Source organism: Miniopterus schreibersii, assembly GCF_964146895.1.
Source record: "Miniopterus schreibersii genome assembly, chromosome: 2".
Lineage (NCBI taxonomy): Eukaryota > Metazoa > Chordata > Mammalia > Chiroptera > Miniopteridae > Miniopterus > Miniopterus schreibersii.
The window spans coordinates 173,494,455-173,514,825 of record NC_138102.1 but is presented as its reverse complement, the minus strand read 5'-3'; the positions used below and the strand labels follow the sequence as shown (position 1 = coordinate 173,514,825).

General features: G+C 38.7%; 1 protein-coding gene across 12 annotated transcripts in view; it reads right to left on the bottom strand.

The window, feature by feature from the left end:
* MYBPC1 (myosin binding protein C1) overlaps positions 1 to 20,371 on the bottom strand; it is a 77,084-nt gene that overhangs the window by 39,765 nt on the left and 16,948 nt on the right. For 7 of the 12 annotated variants that reach the window (XM_081130302.1, XM_081130309.1, XM_081130305.1 and 4 more), the window contains exons 3-10: positions 17,741 to 17,782; positions 10,224 to 10,262; positions 9,669 to 9,704; positions 7,967 to 8,077; positions 6,237 to 6,385; positions 5,789 to 5,906; positions 4,267 to 4,318; positions 1,670 to 1,726 (exon numbers count right to left, since the gene is read on the bottom strand). In XM_081130302.1, coding sequence (XP_080986428.1) covers positions 1,670 to 1,726; positions 4,267 to 4,318; positions 5,789 to 5,906; positions 6,237 to 6,385; positions 7,967 to 8,077; positions 9,669 to 9,704; positions 10,224 to 10,262; positions 17,741 to 17,782 — 604 coding nt within the window. The remainder of the gene's footprint in view (positions 1 to 1,669; positions 1,727 to 4,266; positions 4,319 to 5,788; positions 5,907 to 6,236; positions 6,386 to 7,966; positions 8,078 to 9,668; positions 9,705 to 10,223; positions 10,263 to 17,740; positions 17,783 to 20,371) is intronic. The other 5 variants (XM_081130304.1, XM_081130308.1, XM_081130303.1 and 2 more) reach the window with 1 other exon arrangement.

Here is a 20,371-nt window from a genome sequence, read left to right as displayed (position 1 = left end):
CTCCTACATGATGTATTCTTCCCTCTCTGTGCCAGGCACAGGAAGACACTGGGCTTCTTTTCCTCACATCACCTATAGCATTATATTCTACACAAAGAAAACAGTATTTCCCTTGCTGGGGGGAAACTTTTCTTGTCTCCATGGAGTGTCAATTTGTGTTATAAATGGAAGCATCAATATGTGAGCCGATTCTGAGTGGTATTTCTTATATGGAGTCACAGGAAGTGAGCTGACTCAGAAAAGGGAAACTCAGAATTAGGCCCCTGCTTTTCTCTAACTAGCTGTGTGACTTGGGGCAAGTCACTCACCATTTCTGGTCCCTAGTTTCTCACCTGTAGAATGAGGAAGAATGAAGCTCACTTAAGGCCACTTCACATATACTTTTGCTTTAAATAAATTTGAGGAATTAATAAATATTATTGAGACTAATGATTATTTGAAGTACCCAAAGGAGGAAAGTACCCAAGGTCTATTAATTGCCTAATGTCCATCGGTAATTAATAAATTGCACCTATTGATATTTCTGTTCTCAGCCTAAATGTTTAGAGCTGGGGTGAATTTTTCATTCATTGGAACTTGAATAAAGGCATCATCTAAACTGAGAATAACCACAAGCCCAGTTATTTCTATTTGTAATTTGTTGTTAAGCATATTTATATTTATGTTCCTTTAATAACCATAGCAAGCACTAATAGGAATAAAAAGTCACCCTGAAAAGGTAAATGAAAACTGATATCAACATTATATATCATCAATTCAGAGTTGTAGTTTTACTGTTTATTTTACAAATTTAGTAGATAAGCACAATCCCAGCAAAAATCAATGTCTTCTTGTTGTGTCTGCACTAAGTATCTGGGTATGTTTAACTTTACATATAACAAATATAATATCACATATGATTATATATATGTAACTACATGGACAGAAATCCTACAAAGTGATTATGTGCTAAACATCCATAATGAAATTATAGAAATTTTATTGCAGGAGAGAACAGTGTTAAAAGGGTGTGAATGATAATACTAAATATTTATTTCCCTTTTACTACCATATTTTATCTCTTCTAAAATGCACATTTTTGGACATTTTAAACATCTCTGAAAGAAGGATGTATCTTATAATCAATAGTTTGTCATAATAAACTATTTGGAGCAATTTTTTATTGCTCAGTGATTTACAAAATACAGGTAGATCTTAAAATGAATGGTGTCTTAGATGTGATGAAATACAGTAAATCATAAATGCTATATTAAAGTAGGTCTGCCTTTAAAATATTTGTGTCTGCAGAGACTTCTACCAAAATTGTGAAATTGATTTTTCAGTCAGTCATCACAGGCAATCATAATTGAGATGAGGGAAATTAAAGGGTTTTCAGTATTTAAGTCTTCTGTCTCCGTTTTCAATCTCTTCATCCCCAGCTAAGAAAATATGCAGACTCATAAAACATTTAAGAAGAAAATTTAAAAGCTTCAGCTAAAACCTTAATCAGATTAGTATGCGGTTGTTTCTCTGTCTCTTTCTTAGTCGACTCTGTTATATTCTATAAGCAAAACACGTTTTAAGAAATAAAGAAATTCTTGGAAACACATCTACTTTAAACTTGACTTCTCTGAGTGGATATCTAAAAATTTCCAGGCCACAGCTCCTCACTCCATCACTTGGTTCTCACCTACGTTTCAGGAGACCACTAAAGTCAAGTTCCCCTGCATCCTCTTGACCTTCTCCACTGTCATTAACGAAAGAAAAGCAAATCTGGGTTTAGTGCTGAGACACATACACAATAGTTTTCCCCAAACACTCTACATATAACGTATATGCAATTTTGTACCAGCACACGAGTCCTGGGACTAAATCAACACAAACTATTTCTTTTCACACAAGTGACATTGAAAATTTTTGCAGTATGTACTTGTGGAAAAGTAAACATGAGGAGACACAGTTTTGTAGATTGCATATATAAAACGGCTTGGATTTGTGTTAAAATGGAGTAACACAAATGCAATGAAGCCAAACAACACAAAGTACTTTGTTTTTGCAAGTGGGGGTGATCTGGAAACATACCCGTGTAAAAAGCAAAGGACTTTTGCTGATCTCTGTCGCTCATGGCAAGCAGAGATCGGCTTGCAGGACAAAGTGTCCCAGTGTCAACTATATAAGTGCAAAGCTTATATTCAAAGGTAGCCTCTCTGTGACCATCAATAGATGAGTCAGGTAATGTGATACCGACATAACATAAGCATGGAGCTAGTGCAGAGCTTTTTAAAAGATGCTTTCCTGTCTGGCAGGGTGTGGCTCAGAGGTTGAGCATCGACCTAGGATCCAGGAGATCGCTGTTTGATTCCAGGTCGGAGCACATGCCCAGGTTGTGGGCTCGATCCCCAGTTGAGGGGTGTGCAGGAGGCAGCCGATCAATGACTCTCTCATCATTGATGTTTCTCTCTCTCTCCCTCTCCCTTCCTCTCTCTGAAATCAAAGACATTAAAAAAAATTTTTTTAAATAAATAAAAGATGCATTCCTGTCAGTTTTAAAGGGAAATAATGATAAGCTTTTCATTTTCTTGTTAATAGTTACACCTTTTAAAATGGGTTTTTCAAAAATTTGCCTTTGAAATGTTGATGATCCTTCTACTAGGAATTTTTTAAAGTGCTTTCCTATAGAGAAATGCATCTTAAATTAGGCGTGTAGCCATCTTTGATTTCCTATAAACTCTAAATAGAAGCTATGGAGCTTACCCTTAAATGGCACTACATATTTACTTACATGTTTAATTTTTTAATGAAGATGTTTCCTGCTCTTTACAAATGCTAGTTATGGTTTCTAGGGAAAGAGTCTGGGTTTAAAAACAGTGTGTATAATACATAAGTTATACTAATTGAAGTCCAAAAATGTGTTTTCAAAATTCTTTAATAGTAGGTATTTGGAGAATTTTATATACTTTGAAATAAACACATTTCTATTCCTTTAAAGCACGAAACTTGATAAATTATGTCTCCCTCTCCTAAAATATACTTGTACGTGGTATGAGCGTAGTGTCGGACCTCTGCATTTGCTGGACGTGAGGAGGTGGAAGGAAACCAACAGGATTTGAAACTTATGACTTAAAAGAAAAAAAAGCCGATTGACTGATCGGGTTATATTAAGTATCTTTTTAAAGTAATTAAAATGTTCATATATTTATAATTTAGGAGGGAAACATGCCTTTTATTAGCAGACTAATCATTGTTTTATAATAGTTTGGGATGACTTTCCTTATTCCACAAAACTGTATGTACATTCAGTTGTATGAAGAAGAAAACATTTGCTCTCATTAAGGAATTTATGTTATGGAAACATTAAGTACAGAGAGTTAAAAATGGCAGGGAAGGGCTAGTTATACTTCTCATAGACTAGAAAAGTGTTTTCATTTTTCTTCCTTGACCCCCTGATTTTTTTGGCCTTGGCAGATGCAAAATAAATCAAGTAGGTATTTATATTTAACTTTTTACCGTGATTTTTATTCCAGCAGACTCAGTGGTCTTTTATTTAGGATAATCCAATATTTAAATAGTGCTAACTTCAGTAGGTAGCTACTTAATTGTGGTTTTCTGGGCACATGGTTTAATAGCTCCATAAGTGATTTCTAGATTAAAAGCAGTACAAATTTTCTGACATTACTTAACTGGTTTTATATAAGATGTGTATCTTTACATATTTATCTTTTTTGGCCCTTTGGTGGGAAATAATGCAGTTGAGGAAGAAGGCACATATGGATAGGTTGAAAGTGTGTTTTTATAAGGCATCTGTGAAACCTGCCAAAATGGGAGCTTCCCTATAACAAGAATATTCTTAAGAATCATCAGTAAGCTGTGGCTGGGGGGCTCAGTTGGTTGGAGCATTGTCCCGTACAGTGAAGGGTCAAGGGTTAGATTCCTGGTCGGAGCACATACCTAAGTTGTGGGTTCAGTCCCCAGATGGGATGCATACAAGAGGCAACTAACTGATCGATGTTTCTCTCTCCCTCTCACTCTCCCTTCCTCTCTCTAAAATCAATAAATGTGTCCTTGGGTGAGGATTTTTAAAAAAGCATGATCACTATATACTTGATTTGGCCTTAAGCCCATGACTTTTCTAGAACACTAACTCCTGAATATATGGTATGTTTAACTACAGTGGAAAAAGTTGTTCTCATTTGGAATTATAGAGGGTACAGGAAGAGAAAGTGTGTTTTGAGAATCCTCCACATTCATGTTGTACAAAAGGTATGTAGAGTCCCCTTTCAAAGTTACCTTCTCTTGAAAGCAGATCTGATGTCAATGTTTGGAGTACTCCCGGTAGATTCTTTGAAAGGAAAGAAAACAATAAACACCATTAAAAGGCAGCTTTGTGCTCAGTTCCTTTCTCGGCTGTGGGGAGTCTCCAGAAGGCAGGCAGGCCAGGTGAAGGGAGGATGGCTGCCCCCCGGGATGGCTGAGCTGCTGAGATACCATCACTTATCTTCCCTCACACAGAATCAAGGAAAGGACTTCAGGAGTTACCACAGCCCACTGTCATTCCACCTGCCTGCCCATTGGAATCACTTGAAGAGCTTAAAAAGAATACCAGCTTCTCAATCTCCCTGCTGGAGATTTTGATTCACCAGATCAGAGATGGGCACGCAGAAATCAAAATTCTTAAAAATCCCTCAGGTGATTCTTAGAGATGCCCGGCCAGGTTGAAGAAGCACCGCTCAGGACCCGATTCCCACTTAACACGGAGGTCTCGGCAGCACCTCCACCCACGATCGTGCAGCCTCTGCTCGACATCTCTCGGAATGGGCATCTCACTACCTTCTCTTGTGTCTACAGAGCTTTAATGAAAGAGCTCAATCTAATGTTAAGACAAAATTCACCTCATAATGTCCACCTTTAGATTCTAATCTGCCTAAACACTCCCCGAGCACGTGGAAAATGGCCTTGTCCTTCGGTGCGATGGCCCTTCCTCGTTTACAATGAGTTGTATATGCCACCTCCACCCACGCCGCACAGGGCATAGTTTCTGGATTCTCCACCCTCCTGGCTCCTACTCTACTCCAGGAGGGATCCTGGTGGGTGTAGTGCCCATGGCCCAAGACATTACTCCAGATGCGGAACAGCTAGCATGTTGCGGACAGTGGTGTCATTTTCTAAACCTAGATTCTATGCCACTTCGAATGGCCCAGTTTTAAATTGTGCCAGCTTTGTCTTTTGTAGCTACATTACACTTTGGATTCATGTTAAGTTTATGATCTTTACTGCCAAGTCAACTTTCCCTTTGTATACTTAGAGAAGCCCCCCCCCCCCAATCTACATGTACAGCTTTACATTTATCCCTATTATGTTCACTCTGGGCAGTACACAGAACATATGAATGGAGAACTTCCATATAGGATGTTAGTCCCTATAAGAGAAATTTTCCTTCCACCTGGGTATCCTAACATCCTTGTACCATATTAACTTATCTCCAAACTGGAGTGGGAATAAGTGGACCCAATGAAACAGGTACACTCATAGCAGCAAACAATGGCATCAGTCCTGATCTGGGAGATTGAGGGGGTGTAGATAGCATGGACAAGAGGTACCTGGCAGTAATATCCCACCTTCCACTTATAAATTGCCTCATAACTATTCAATTCAGCAGGCTTGCTGAGACTATCACAATCAGGAACACACACTGTTTTAAAGGAAACTTTAGTTTCAAAATCTCATGGTATTAAATGGCCTTCTTCTCCGTCCTCTCATGCCCCATTAAAAAAAAAAAATCACATTTACCCAGACAAAAAGGCTCTCTTACCGCGCACTTCAAGATCGAAGGAACAGCTGTCAAACTTATCCTTATAGGTGACCTCACATCTGTAGTTTCCTGCATAGTTCTCTTTGGCCTTGATGATCTGCATCTCGAATGTGTACACCTGCAATGAAATGCATCCAACACAATGTGTACACCTTGCTGACAGAAAAACGCCACCACATTTCAGTTATTTTCCAAATCCTTTCGCACTGGCTTACAGACACGTCTGTCTGGGGCTTCCAGGACGATGCTCTCAATTACGGAGGGGTCAGTGTGCTCCATAGCCCCCAGGCACAGCAGGGCTCGCCTGCTAAGTGTAGATGTTAGCAATAGTAACTCCAGAGAATTTTCTGGGACTGAAATCTCTCAAAGCTGAATGTAAAAATGACCTTTTACCCACTCAGATGGAATGAGCTAGCCTCTCCCCTGCGCCAGGAGTCCAGGGCCATACCCGAGTTTGCCTTTCAAAAGTTTCCTTCAGCTGGAGGTGCTTCCCAGCTTTGCTGGCCAGGTCCATCCATTTCCCTTTAAACCACTTGACACTGGGTTTTCTAAGAAGATCTTCAGCCTTGACTTTGGCTATAAAGGTGATATTTTCGCCTAGAAAAAGCACAAGTGAATCAGACTGGCTTGAAAATTGTCATTGGTTTTGCTCTTGTCTGGCAGGGGTTATGTGGGACTGCACTGCATACCCTATGGTGTGACTGGTGCCCCTGGAATTGTGCAATGAAATGGCCCTGGTATTTTCATGAGGACCCTAGTTCTTAGATACTCCAACTTGTTCTGCATTTGAGGTTTATGGAACAAAAAAGGAGCAGTGGGTTAATCAGTAGAAATATTTTTCTTTGGTTTTTATATTCTATATATGAAATACAAATGGGGGGAAACTTAAAAATTTATATATGTATATATATATAGTGTATACATTTTTAAAAATCTTTTTTATTAGGCAAGTGATGGGAATTCTGGAGTAATTATGGGAATATGACTAAATGAAACTGATCTTTTTGAAATAAACTTGCCTGTTTGAATGACAGATTGCTGATTAGACCCTAAGTACATGAAAACTCTAGCCCTGTGGCCAGCCCAGCATTTTGGTGTCTCCAGAAACATGAGGGGAGCAAACATTTCCACTCACAGGCAGTGTGGTTCTACATTCCCGACCTGAAAGAATATAGTCAGCCATATGTTCATGTGCATAACATTTGGTAATTGTCAGAGACTAGTTCTGATGCCAGTATATTGCTTATTAAAAGTTACTTAGTTAAAATTCCTGGACCCCAAGTTGTTCTCTAACTCACCACCCTGTTTATTTCCTTCATGGCACTCAGCTTTTGTAATGATCTGTTTAATTTCTTGTCTGCTCTTTCCATTAAAAGTAAGTTTTGAGTGCTTACATGTTATATTTACTCAGTGTTCAGAACAGTATTTTACCAGGCGTGCAATCAGTATTTTTGAATGAGTATCTCCAGAGTTGTACCATCTGTTAGACTAGCTTCCTCTGAAATACTATACATTATGATCTAGTGTGTGTGCGCAGTGTTGTAATCATCTTATAGAATGAGGTGTGTTGTAATGACAGCAAACACTGGCTCAGAGATTTAAGACATGCCAGGCATTATTCAAAGTACTTCACAGGTAGTATCATCCCCTCTTGACAGATGAAGAAACTGATTTGTATCCAAGCTGGCTCCAGGCGCCCAACTGCTACATGCTAAAGAGTACTGGGATGATAGCTACACTCACCTTTTCAAGGTTATAAAAACAGGATTTAATATAGACATAATGAGGAATATTTCTCAGCCGTAAGAAGGAAGTTCTGATTCATGCTACAGCATGGCTGGACCTCAAAAACATTACGCTAAGTGAAAGAAACCAGACATAAAAGGTCACATATTGTCTGATTCCACTTATACAAAATATCCAGAATAGGGAAATTTATAGAGACAAAAGAGATTAATGGTTGCCACAGGCTGAGAGAGAATGGGGAGTAACTGCTTATTGGGGGTACAAGGTTTCTGTTTGGGGTGATGAGACGTTTTCGGACTAGATAGAGGCAGTGGTCGCACATTGACTGTACTAATAGCCACTGGTTGTTCACTTTACAATGGTTAATTTTATGCTACGTGAATTTCACCTGCTTTTTTTTTTTAAAAGCAGGATTTAATGCTTGGCACTCACCAACTTTCACTGTTCCTGTCTGAGGCTTTTCCACAAACAGGGTGGACAGCTGAGAATTGGAATTCTGCTTGTCCTGTTCCTCTGCGGCAGGTGACTCGCCAAGAGACCATTCTAATGAGCAGAAAGGAGGAAAAGAGTCATTGCAGGTCCAGGTTCTTCGTAAGCAGACTTACCTGAGTTTGTTGTTCTCATCAACGCTGAAGCTTTTCTTTGTCTAATCAACCTGGATAAATGTAACACCATTTTTTCTGTCCATCTCCCCTGCAGCCATCAGTAGAGAGTGACAGGTTCCCATTCTTAGGAAGGGATGTCTCTTCCATGATGGGATAAAGGAACATTTTCTAATTCCTAGAAATAGTAACACTTTGCAGGTAGGTTGTTACTCTGTCTTTGTTAGAGGCCATGGCTCCTGTATTTTCCCATCCTGCCTGACCCCTAACAGATAAATGATGGTGGGAAATACGTTAAAGCAGTACTCTCAATATTTTTGCAGGTGACTGACTCTAAGGCTATATATATATATATATATACAAAACCAGAATTGGGTGGGTCGGTTTGCAGGTCAACTGGGAAGGGTCAGACAACCAAGCCTGGCCTGCTATTTCTAAATTCCTTTCTATTGTGTAATTAGACAATTCTTAGGATCATGTAGATGAGATCATAGTTTGACAATTAAGTGGCAGATTGTGACCTGCAGGTATAAATTTCAAGGATACTAGGAGTGTCCTGAAAGGGGGTAAGAGAGAACCTGGAAATGAACCTTATTTTGCATTTTCTAGTTTGCTCTCCAGGTGCTTAACTTGGATTAATCATCAGTCAACCCCAGTGAGGAGGGTAGGAGAGAGAACTGTAGAGATTCCCTCTGTCTCCGAGAGCTGAATTCAGAGAACTTCAGTTTCAGCTGCCTAAATAGCTGAAGAAAAAAAATGCTTGGGTTGCCAGCTCTACCTGTTAATGCTTCTCAAAATGAAGAAAATGTAGATTTAGTTATTTTAGTTGTATCAATCATGCTTAGTATTTCTGTCCATAGAGACCGCTGTTTTCACAATGAAGTTATGCAATATAGTCACATGATTACATGATGTTTTAATAACAAAGTTGTTGAAATTTTATGGTGTGTGTATCTGTGATATTAATAATAATAGTGGGTAGTGGCCATTCACATTTAGAAAATGAGGGCAGGAATTTTGATTGTTTTGTTCATTTCTATACCTACAAATGCCTGGCCCATAAGAGACCCACGTTAGGATTATAGTAAGCATTCAACACAAATTTGTTGAATGAATGAATGAATGAATGAATGGAGTGACCTCACAGAATTGTAGCACAGCTGACAGGATGCATCTGTGGGTGTTTTCTCAACTGTGTGTAAAGTTCTATAAAAATGCGAATTATTATCTAACTTTAGCATTCTCTAAATTGAAGTTTTAAAAGTTTCTTAATTTATGTGTAGTTGTCAAATGTTAAAAATGATAGTTATAATAATAAAACCAACCAACCTGTGGTGTATGTACCTAGATTCCTGATTTTGTGTGTGCGTGTATCATGCAAAATTAATTGTTTCTCAATACATTAGTTTTCTTGTAACAGGCAGTGTAATGAAAGATGGCTATCAGAGCTACAAACTGAATAGAACAAAGATTAGAATCAGTACAGTTTCAAGAAATGAGGTCATTAGTGATTGCTCCAGGCGTCTGCTCACCTGAATCTTTTCTTTCCAGGGCCCGACTACCCAAACCTGAAAGGAAAGCGTGATCCGGATGATGCAAGGGGCAGGGGGTACCAATGAAGTGCTGACTGCAACCTCCTTGGATCCCCCAAACCCTCTTCTGATGATAGGGAGGGAAACACTAGAAGTTGGCTTGGATGGAAAATCAATAGAGCTTCAACTATGAGGGCATCTCTAAAAATATGTCTTATTTAAAATAATAAGATTTTTTTAAAAAAATCCAAATATTGAACAGGGGAAAAGGGTACATAACTACAAATGGAAGACATACATTTTTGCCTGTAAAATTTATATCCAAGATTTATGAGTCTTATTTATTTCACAACGGAAGACTCTTAAAAAATATCATGTAAAAAGAAAAAATTGCCATTAAAGCCAAACGTTTTCCCTCTTGGCTTAGGGACCGGCCAAATTCGGTGCCCTGCTCTGTGCTTTGTCTCATCAAGGTGCTCTGCCTTTTCTCTTCCTATACTGTCAATTAATAATAAATACAAAGCGGGGGAAAGAGGGGGTTGGGATCATCCTAACCTGGAGGCAGGACAAGGGACGGTGAGGCTTCCTCTTCATCTGAAACAAGAAATAGGCATACAAAGTCAAGGAGGAAGGGACTTCATCCCAAGTGTCCCGGGAAAAGAGAAATCTGAAAAAGAAGAGAGACTACACAAAACACTTTCAACGGATGAGTAAGCCTTAGAAGACTTGGTTCCTGAAAGATTAAATTTGAGTATTTCAGGCAAAAAGAGAAAAGTAAGTAAAAGGGTGAGAGAATAGGGTAACCCAATGAAAGCATAAATTACAAACTGGCCTCTCTGCAAGCATTTTATGTGATTGCAGGTTAGGATGCCAAAAATTATAACTTTGATGAAACCCACAACGGAGGTGGCTTTCGAGTGCTTATTTCGTAACTAACGTCAATGACAGGCATCACCCATATACCAGGATCCTTTGGACACAGGCATAAAAGTATATATGTACTGTCGGAGAACTTGTTCCCCCCACCCGAAAACCTCATGATTAATTTCCCTTCTATATTTAGAAAATAAAAGTCAACATTAGCTAGTATAAATCAATTTGTCATACTTATTAAGTTCATCAATAGTTTAGAAACTTCATAAGCATTTCCCCAAGATTAGATTGGTGTTTGGCCAATGATGTATAATACTAAAAATATTTACCCATGCACATTGGTAAATTTCAAAATATGCCTTGGGGTGTTTATGTGCAGAGGCACCCAATAGTCCCTTTTTCTAAAATGTCTGCATTTTAAAGTGTCTTTATATTTTAGATGCTTAAATAGGCATTTGGTGTTATCTGAACCTCTGCCCCTCTCTTTTCAAGGCATGAAGCCTGGTGTTAGTGTAAGTGACAATAATCTTTGTACTTAAAACACCGGAATACTGTGGATTTCAAAATAAAAACTTATATAACTATATAAAATAGGATACAGCAAACACATGCATACATGTTAATTATAAAGTGCCTTAAAAGATTCCTTCAGATAAAATAGCACATTTCTGTATAATTTATTAGCATATTTGCAACAAATATTTACCAGCCTTAAATTTCTTTTCTAAGACTGTCAACCAAATATATGTTTTATTACTTTTTACAAAATGATTAGGGTAATATACAGAGAACCTTAATGTGTTATCTTCAGAACCCACAAGGTGACTCACTGGATACTGTGAAATTCAGGATTCTTCAGAGGAAGATTTTTGTGGTCAAAGAAGCTTGGAAAATGTTAGGCTAAATAAAGTTAAATACTTGTATTTTATTGCATTGTGTGTGTGCTTTTATTGAGACATCTCACAACCTTCAGTGTGCTAATATGCTCCAGCAATGGGGGTGGAGTCAAGAAACAATACAGCAGTTAACATTTTCCAAACTTAGTTCACGTTTTACTTCTGGAATATCCACTAACATCCCACGAAATCATACATTTGGGGAAGTATAGGTATTTCTGAGATATCAGCAGAATTCTATAGTTCAGAAGACTGTTAGATTTTAAAATTTTACATAAAAAATGAAATATCTTGCAATTTAAAAATATTACTTGCCATAAATTTAATTCATTATTAGTATTTTATTCTTGTAACTTATTTGAAGACTTTTATTTACTGAATTACATAAAGGATCTTATTTAAAGTCCTATATAAATTATTGAAAGAAGTTTTAAACCTCAACCAAATCCTAGAAAGGAAGCTTTTCTTGTTTAGAAACTAGAACCATTTTGAGTCAACTGAACATTTTATATAGGTTTTGTGGTGGTTTTCTTGCTTTGTGCATAGTATATAATGAATCCTTGAGTTTATTGTTTATAATGCTAAATGACTGAGAAGAGTATTCATATACTTTCATAAAACTAAAATGAAGAGATAAGCAAAAATTTGGAGAATGAGTAGTTTTAATGTCCACTAAAAGTTAAGATTATTTGGGGGGACATGCACAATTAGTTTAGATTATTAAGGCACCACATATTAAACCAATCCTTCAAAGTGTCATGAAATGATCTAGGTGATCCAACATTACTTCCAAACAGCAATTCCTGCTCAATTGGAAATATTTTATTTTTGTGTGCATACATTTCCAAATTTTCTAAAGTGCTAGAAGATATAATGGACAAGTTGACTGTTTCCTCTCTTTTCAAAGTAACTTTGGCCCAGCTGGCATGGTTTAATGGTTGAACTTCGACCTATGAACCAGGAGGTCATGGTTCAATTCTCAGTCAGGGCCCATGCTCAGGTTTTGGGCTCCATCCCCAGTAGGGGGCATGAAGGATACAGCCGATCAGTGAATCTCTCTCATCACCGATGTTTCTATCTCTCTCTCCCTCTCCCTTCCTCTCTCTGAAATTAAAAAAACAAAACAAAAAACATAACAAAACATTTTTTTTTTTTTAAAATAGCTTTGGTCCTGGCATTTCTTTAGATTAAGAAAAGAAGTGAAGATGTAGGGATCCTGACCTGAAATTCTTGAAAAGCTGCCTGGTTGAATATGGTTGAACTTGATGAGAATGAAAGGTTTCATAGGTGTTTTCCTGTACCATGGAAAAACAGGTTCTATTCTAGAAGAGAAATTGAATATCCAAATCTTTTGGGTTGTGCCTAATTCAACAACACACATACAAAGAGCATGGCACCAAACAAAGAACATTTTCAAAGAAAACGAAACAAAAAAATATGTAAGACATAGTTTCCCCTTTTTTCTGTTGAAAAGTGACTACAATGACGATGAAAACACACACATCTGCTTTTGGCTCTTTAGAATACAGCATACATGAGGACATGGGCCCAGAGCAGCTGAGCTATCTCCCCTAGCGACAGAGAAGGAAGATTTACCAAAGCAGAATTTATTTGTCTTCAAGTCATGGGAAAATAGCATTTGTAAAACCGTAAAAAATGATTCTTTAAACAACTGAAATTCCCATAGAAGAATGCCTGGAAAGGAGAAAAATAACTTGGTCTCATATTACGAGCCTGGGATTTTAGGGGGGCTCCACATGAAATCCAAAATTCAAGGGGGAGACTTCCAGAGATAATAGAATATTTACATTCTTATAATTCTCCACACTCTCTTAAACATAAAATAACTTCTACCTGTGGTGGATTTAAATCGCCTTTTTAAATTAAAACACCTGATGTGATTTAGAAAGACTTATGAATTCCTCAAGCAGAATAATCAGTTTTAGTCATTATATACATACATGACCAAAAATAACGATAGCAACCACAGCCACACTGGAAGACAATAACACCAACAGCTGACACTAATTCTTTGTGTGTTGAGACGTTTGACTAGTTTATTGTATTTTCTTAACAAGAAGACACATGCCTTCACATTTTGATGCTTCTGAAATCAGGATTCATCTTAAAATAAAGGTGTTTATTTAATAAGTGTTTCCTTCCCCAAATCTATTACATCTATGTAGCTCCATATAGTGGTTTTGTCTTAGAATTGAAAAGTATGGTGATATTATTTTAACAAAATTCATGACAAGGAAATATGTAATTAGAACACACAGATAAAGCACAGAGACAATTTAGTAGATGGTTGTCTGATACCTAAAGGTAAAATTCCACAAAAACATTTTAACGTGCTAGTAAGAAGCGTGAAGATGATGTTATTGCAGATGTAAAGGGACCTAAATGAAGAAAAAAATTTAATCTTTTTTTTTTTAATTAAAAAAAACCCATATTATTGAGGAGAAATTTTCTGGAACTTCTGCTGATTCACTTCCTCCTCTGCTGGCCACACTCACGCCAAAAGAAAAACGCTTGGACTCAAGTGCCTGAGCTCCTCGGTGTGCGCAGGGTTCATGTGGCTCGGATGATGCGATGGCGTTAATGTCAATGACTCGGGAAAGAAAGGTTTTACTTCTCTTGCCATGGTTATCAAGAGCAGTTGTTTTTTGGAAAGAAAAAAGAGGCAGTAACTATTCCAATCGGGCTCACCACAAAATAGACAGACTATACACGCATAAAGTACAAGAATAGGAATGAATAGATATATGTCAGAGCTGAGGGGTCAGAACGAGGCCTGGTCGCCAGGGGAACCTCTGACTGATGCTGCTGGGCCGCTCTGGAAACTTCCCGTGGGGCCCCCCTGAGGCATGGAAGAGCCGGTCTCTTCCTCTGTGATCTCCATACAGTGCTGGTCGGCCACAAAAAGTATAATCCCATTCGAGCAGCCTCATTATTCCCTGCCCGCGGCCCCCTGTGACGCCTGCTCCCAGAGCCGAGGTCCACTGTATCCTGCGGATGGTCCCTCTCTTCTTTCAAGTGCCCTAAAGTCAGCTCCAGCAGGGCAGGACCCGCACTAGGCCCTCGCCCGCTACATAGCTGCCTCTGAGTACTTGCTGGGTAAATGAATGGGAAAGGACAGTCCTCTGGCCCCACTGAGGCTATAAAAAAAGAGTATGTACTTTGCATTTTATTGGTTTGCCACCCCTCATTATTCTGGAAGAATTCTAAGTCACGGTGACTTTATTTACATAAGGACATTGCCTCCCAGCGTGATTTAAAGGGATTTGCACATGTAAATTCTGGTATTGCTGTTTGATTAAATACATTTTTTTATTGTCATCTCTACTGTTTCAATTCCAGGACAAAGTGGCAGTGTTAAGGAACAGGATAGCTGGATGGACAAGTCCAGAGGCCAACAAGCAAACAAGCAAATCAACAGAGAGAGAAAAACCCCATCCTGGGAAATCGGCTGTTTCCCAGACAGAAACTTTTAGCAAACATGGAAAGTTGGCAAATCGACCCACAAGCATTGCTTGAAAGATGGATATCAGAACCAAACAACATTCTATGGCTACACAGAAATTTTTGGCACATTTCTGGGTGGTTGCAGAACAATTCAGGCAATCTGGGAATGATATTAAGGCTGTGTTGCTATGAATAATGTTCTTAACAGTGGCCATCTTGGAGCTATCAACTGAATATACTTCAACTAATTAGATAAGGGACTAATTAAGTCTGAAAATGTGGTAATGTCCAGGCTTGACCATTTTCAATAGCTTTAAGTGAGTTGGTCTTACATCGCCTATCTGTTCTGTAGACTAGCACTCAATGCACAGCATCATTACCTCATTCTGAACCTCATTATTAAGAGTGTGCATGGGATGTTCATCCTCTTGCCCAGCAAATGGAAATAAATGAAAATAAAATTCTACCTAGATTATCATTGTCTGTGTGATCAGCAACTAAGCCAGCATGAAAATTCAACTGTTCATTCATTCTACAGGTATTTATTAGGTGATTGCCTTGTGCGGCTCTCTGCCAGACACTAGAAAAAATGAGACGAGGGCCCAATGAGGTGTTAAGACATGGTGCCCGACTGTCAAAAAGCTTACAGCCTGTTAGGGAAAGAAATGAACCATTAATACTTGATGAAGTGGAGAAAAGAGCAATTGAACGACAGAGGCAATAGGTCCAAGAGAAATCAGAAGGAGGAAGGGGAGAGGGAAGTCAGGGAAAGCTGAATAAAGCGGTACAATCCAAGCTGAATGGTTAAAAATCAATTAGCTGGACTGAAGGTTGGGGGAAGGTGAAGGGCAGGGAAGGACATTCTAGTCAATGCTGGAGAAAAGGTCTGTTGCACTTATCAATCTCATTTATGCTCATGCAGGCCTTCTTTGTCAGCCACGGCCACACAGACAGCAATGTTTACTGCGTCTACTTTTTGCTTAAGTATTTTCTTTGAAATTTTCCTGTCCTTAATGAAAGTGGGTAATAGTTGAAAGATAGTTGAAAGGTTTGTATATTTAGAAACAACTTCTATTTACCTACCTTCTTTATTTAGGGTTGTCACCTTCTATCCTAAATTGATTTTCTTCCTAGGCATGTAGAGAAAATAGATAGATGGCAGTTTATGTACTTGGGCATGTGACTGCATGTGGCCATGGCCTTGCTTAACTTCTGCAAATGTCAGGGGGAAAATGCTAGTAATTTCAGGATTCCCTCCCTAGTCATCTGGTCTGGCTCTTTCATCAAACTGTGTTCTGCATAAAGAAGAGTCTTTGTTGATTGGTTGACTAGTTGGTTGGTTGACTTTAAGACACAGAAAGGCATTTTCTCATTTAAGCACACAAATATAATTGGATGGCTTTTCACAGAAAGGAGCAAGCACAGGCTTTGTTTAAATGTTGACAGCTTGCCCTCTGGGATTATGTCATCTGCTCTGTTGGTTGAGCCTTACAACCTGGCCCAAACACCTTTCCAAATTTGGAAACAGAGGTGTATGCCATCAGCTTTGTGGAAAATACCATTATAATAACTTTAGCCAGCTGCCCAAACAGCCTTGAACCCATCTCATGGAAGGAGTTCTAGGAGTTTGCATTGTTTGCATTCCGTAAGCAAATAACCTTCAGACTGTCTCCTGTAGCCAGGATTAGTATTCAGGTTACTATCCATGGGAGCCACTGAAGGTCAAGGGCAAAGCGAGTGTACTAACAACATTATGTGTTCATTTATCAGAGCGTAAGTTCAAGTTAGCTGAAGAAAAGTGGTCCAATGTACTGAAAGAAAGAAAAAAAGTATTTTACTAATGTATAGGAGACAATAACATTATAGGAATTAGGTAATGAAATATGACATAATAAGAAAAAAGATACTTAACATACTTTGGAGTGGTGTCCAGAAAAAAAGAGAAAGGTCTTATTATAATCAGGAAATAATTGCTTATTCCAAAATTTTAACTATTGTTATTCATAGCACAAATAAAAAACAAATCTATAAGTCATGATACAAACATATAAAGCAGAATTGTCAAACCTGTCTCTGTGAAAACTTTCTTTTATAGAAAACTAATACTCCTTAGTTTAGGACAGGTGGTCGGAAATGACAATGACTTCTTCCACGGGGACACAAAGGAATTAGTATTTCATGGACCCACGTAATAAAGGTTAGTCATTGTTTAAAACCAGACTATCTACATATAAAGTAAAAACAGAATAATATTGCAGAAAGAAATGAGTTTCCAAATCAATAAGGAGCAATGTGATGTCTGCTTAAGGCTATCCTGTCCATTTACATAAATCATTATATAAATCTACATGAATACATAGTGTTACAAAATGAGATGCTGGCTTTCAAAATGACTAGTGCAACCTGGAACAGTTTACACAGTAACATGAAAACATTCCATTAAAAAAAAAAACCCTGGGCAATCCAGATAATTTTCCAAATTGGTGTAATCACAAGAAGGCCAGACACCCTTTTCCTTCATATGCACATTGGAAATTGGAAACTACCAATTAATATGCTGGCACCTCAACAAGGGCTTGTGAGATATATACAGATATATATATATATTTATTTATCATTGTTTTACTTCTATAAATGTGTGTAATGAAAATGGATCAAAGCACCATTTGCCATTATGCTAATTGGGTTGTGCAGGTAAGAGGAAAACAAGGAACACTTAACCACACTGATGAAAGATAACGCAGAGAAATTCCAGGGAGCCCCTCTGGCAATCATTACGGGCCTCTCTCTGTTTCTAATTTTACTGAATTCAGCCCCATTCTCCCTCCCTTCACTCACCTTTTGGTGGCGCTGTTCCGGCTTCCTTCTCTTTATTTGGTTCTGTGTGGAAAGTACAAGCACATTTTTAAAAGCGTCTTAAGGGAAGTACTTTGTTGTGTGATGGGCGATGTGGGCAGGGGGAGAGGGCGCCTGAACACAGGCTGATCAGAAATGATACATGCTCATTTGCTGTGCTGTGCGGGGGCAATGGGTTTGGGCATTATAATGTAGAGTCACATTAAACTTTTCATAAAGGCAATGAATCTGGTCATTTTTGAAAAAAGCCTATGTAGAAACATACAGTACGGACTTTGTTAAAATACATCCAGTTGCTGGGTTCATGTTAGAACATGCCGGCGTGGAAGTGAGTATAAGACGTGGGTCCATGCTCCAGCGGTCAATCGGTTAGTGCATGGTACTTATAAAATGTGCGTCACTTCCTTGTAGACCCCAACAAGGGACTGGCTAACTTTTTAAGGAAGTTTGATCTATGTAGTGGTTCTAATAGTTTTACTTCTAAATAATATTATAGTATCATGGTAACATAATATAGCCAGTGTATAAAATCTGTAATTGTACAATAGTTTCAAAGAATATATTTTGGTGCATATATTAACCTTCTGAGTTGAGTGGCAATAAATGCAATATGATAGCAGTAAAATCAGATTTTATCTGCTGAGACCATCTACTTTGCATTTCTCTCTGTTCAGAATCATAGTAGTTTAGATACCTATAAGTGGTGTCTGACTTATGGTATATGTAAGAAAAGAATTCTTTCAAGCATGACTTTCTCTCTCTCTCTTGATTGAATATAGATCTGAATCTTTGTTAACTAATAAAAAGACTTTTTGCAGAGTTTGGTAGGAGACTTGTTTGAGCAACAGGAAGTCAGTATTGTGCAATGAAATATGAAATATGGCATAATAAGGGAAGCTTTATAGTGGCCCAGTGACAGCTACTGATGTCAAGAACAGAAGGGAAAGGTTATGTCTGTAACGGCCTATAGGGCCTCAGTGTACACAGTGTTGGCAAAAATAAGTCTGTATATGCAAGAAGGAAGTATACCAAAGGAGAAGTTCCTAAGAAGAGTGTCACACATTTATACTGGTTGAAAGAAAACTAAACTTGAGCTTACTTTACCTGTGGCGCTGAGCCTGTTTCATTCATTTTGACACATAGCAATACTCTTCTATACTACGGAAGGGGTTGGGCGTGTGATCAGGTATTCTTAGCTGGACAAAGGGGCTCCTGTGAACACTTAGATTTCTCAAAGTGCCCTCCTGAAAATGATCTCCAGGGTGGAAGAGTTTCATAATCCCCTTATACATTTCCATGCAACAAGGTCACCAGCTACCGAGGCCTCATTCAATTCCTGCTTTCAACTAGGCCGGTCTGGTCTACAGTGACCTCCCCCTGCCCCCGTCTTCACACCACATTGTCAATTCAAGTAACATGCATTAAATCACATACTGCCTTGCGAAGTTCTTAGAGTTTTGCTTCATGTTTCAACATAGTGGTTGTAGTTTATCTAATTGTTCTCTGGTCTGTATTTTATTTCCTACGTGGTTGTAAGCAAACTGAATACAGGGAAATGTTTTCTAAGAGTTCTCCACTATATTTGGTACAGTTTGTTTGTACCCAGTTATTAATAAGTATCTGGGAGAGAGCTCTGTGTCCTTCTGAAGGGTTAGGGCAGAGTTGTGCTCATGGTAAACACCCTATGAATAATTCTTTTTCAAAAAATGTTTCAATTATAGTTGACATTCAATATTATTTTGTATTAGTTTCAGGTGTACAGCATAGTGGTTAGACAATCATACACTTTACAAAGTGTTCCCCCTGGTATTTCCAGCACCCACCTGGCACCACACATAGTTATCAGAATATTATTGACTATATTCCTTACACCGTACTTTACATCCTGGGATTATTTTATAACTACCAATCTGTATTTAGCAATCCCTTCACTTCTTTCACTCAGGTTCCCAACCCCCTCACCTCTGGCAACCATTGGTCTCTTCTCTGTATCTATGAATTTGTGTGAATGCCAGTTTCACATCCTGTTCAAGGAGCAAGAGTGATGAGAGAAGGCACTTTGGTGTCTTCAAGGGGAAAGGCATGCAGTTGTGGTTGCCTCCATCCTGAGGCCACTGGCCGGGCAGACAATGATTCTGGGGATCCATGCTGGGAGCTTAACATTCCGCTAGGGCTTGTCACCCTTTCAGCCCTGTTCTCTTCCTTAGGTCTATGCAGGTGCACAAGCAGGCTTCCTTAGCCTGCTGAGTGTCACTGGGCACTGCCTCCGCCTGCCAGCTTCACTGGAACTCTTTACTCCTTGTTTTTGCGTTGCCACCTGCTGGACAACAGGATCCTAAGACCTGGAGAAACTGGTTCTGATGTTGAGGCTCAGGGGCCACCAAATCTTCCCAGAAACACCCCGCAGAGTTCCTGAAGGTGTCTGACGGTGACACAGTTCAAGTCGAGAAGGGGCTGCTGATCTTCCAGGACTGAGGTGAGATCCGCTCCCCACTCTCATAAGAAAGATGTGCATTTTATTTGCTCTTAGCTGTATGTGAGAAAGCCCTGCAACCTTCAGCCCCTTGGGGGCTCAGCCTCCGCAACACTAAGACATGGGCATAACTACAACTC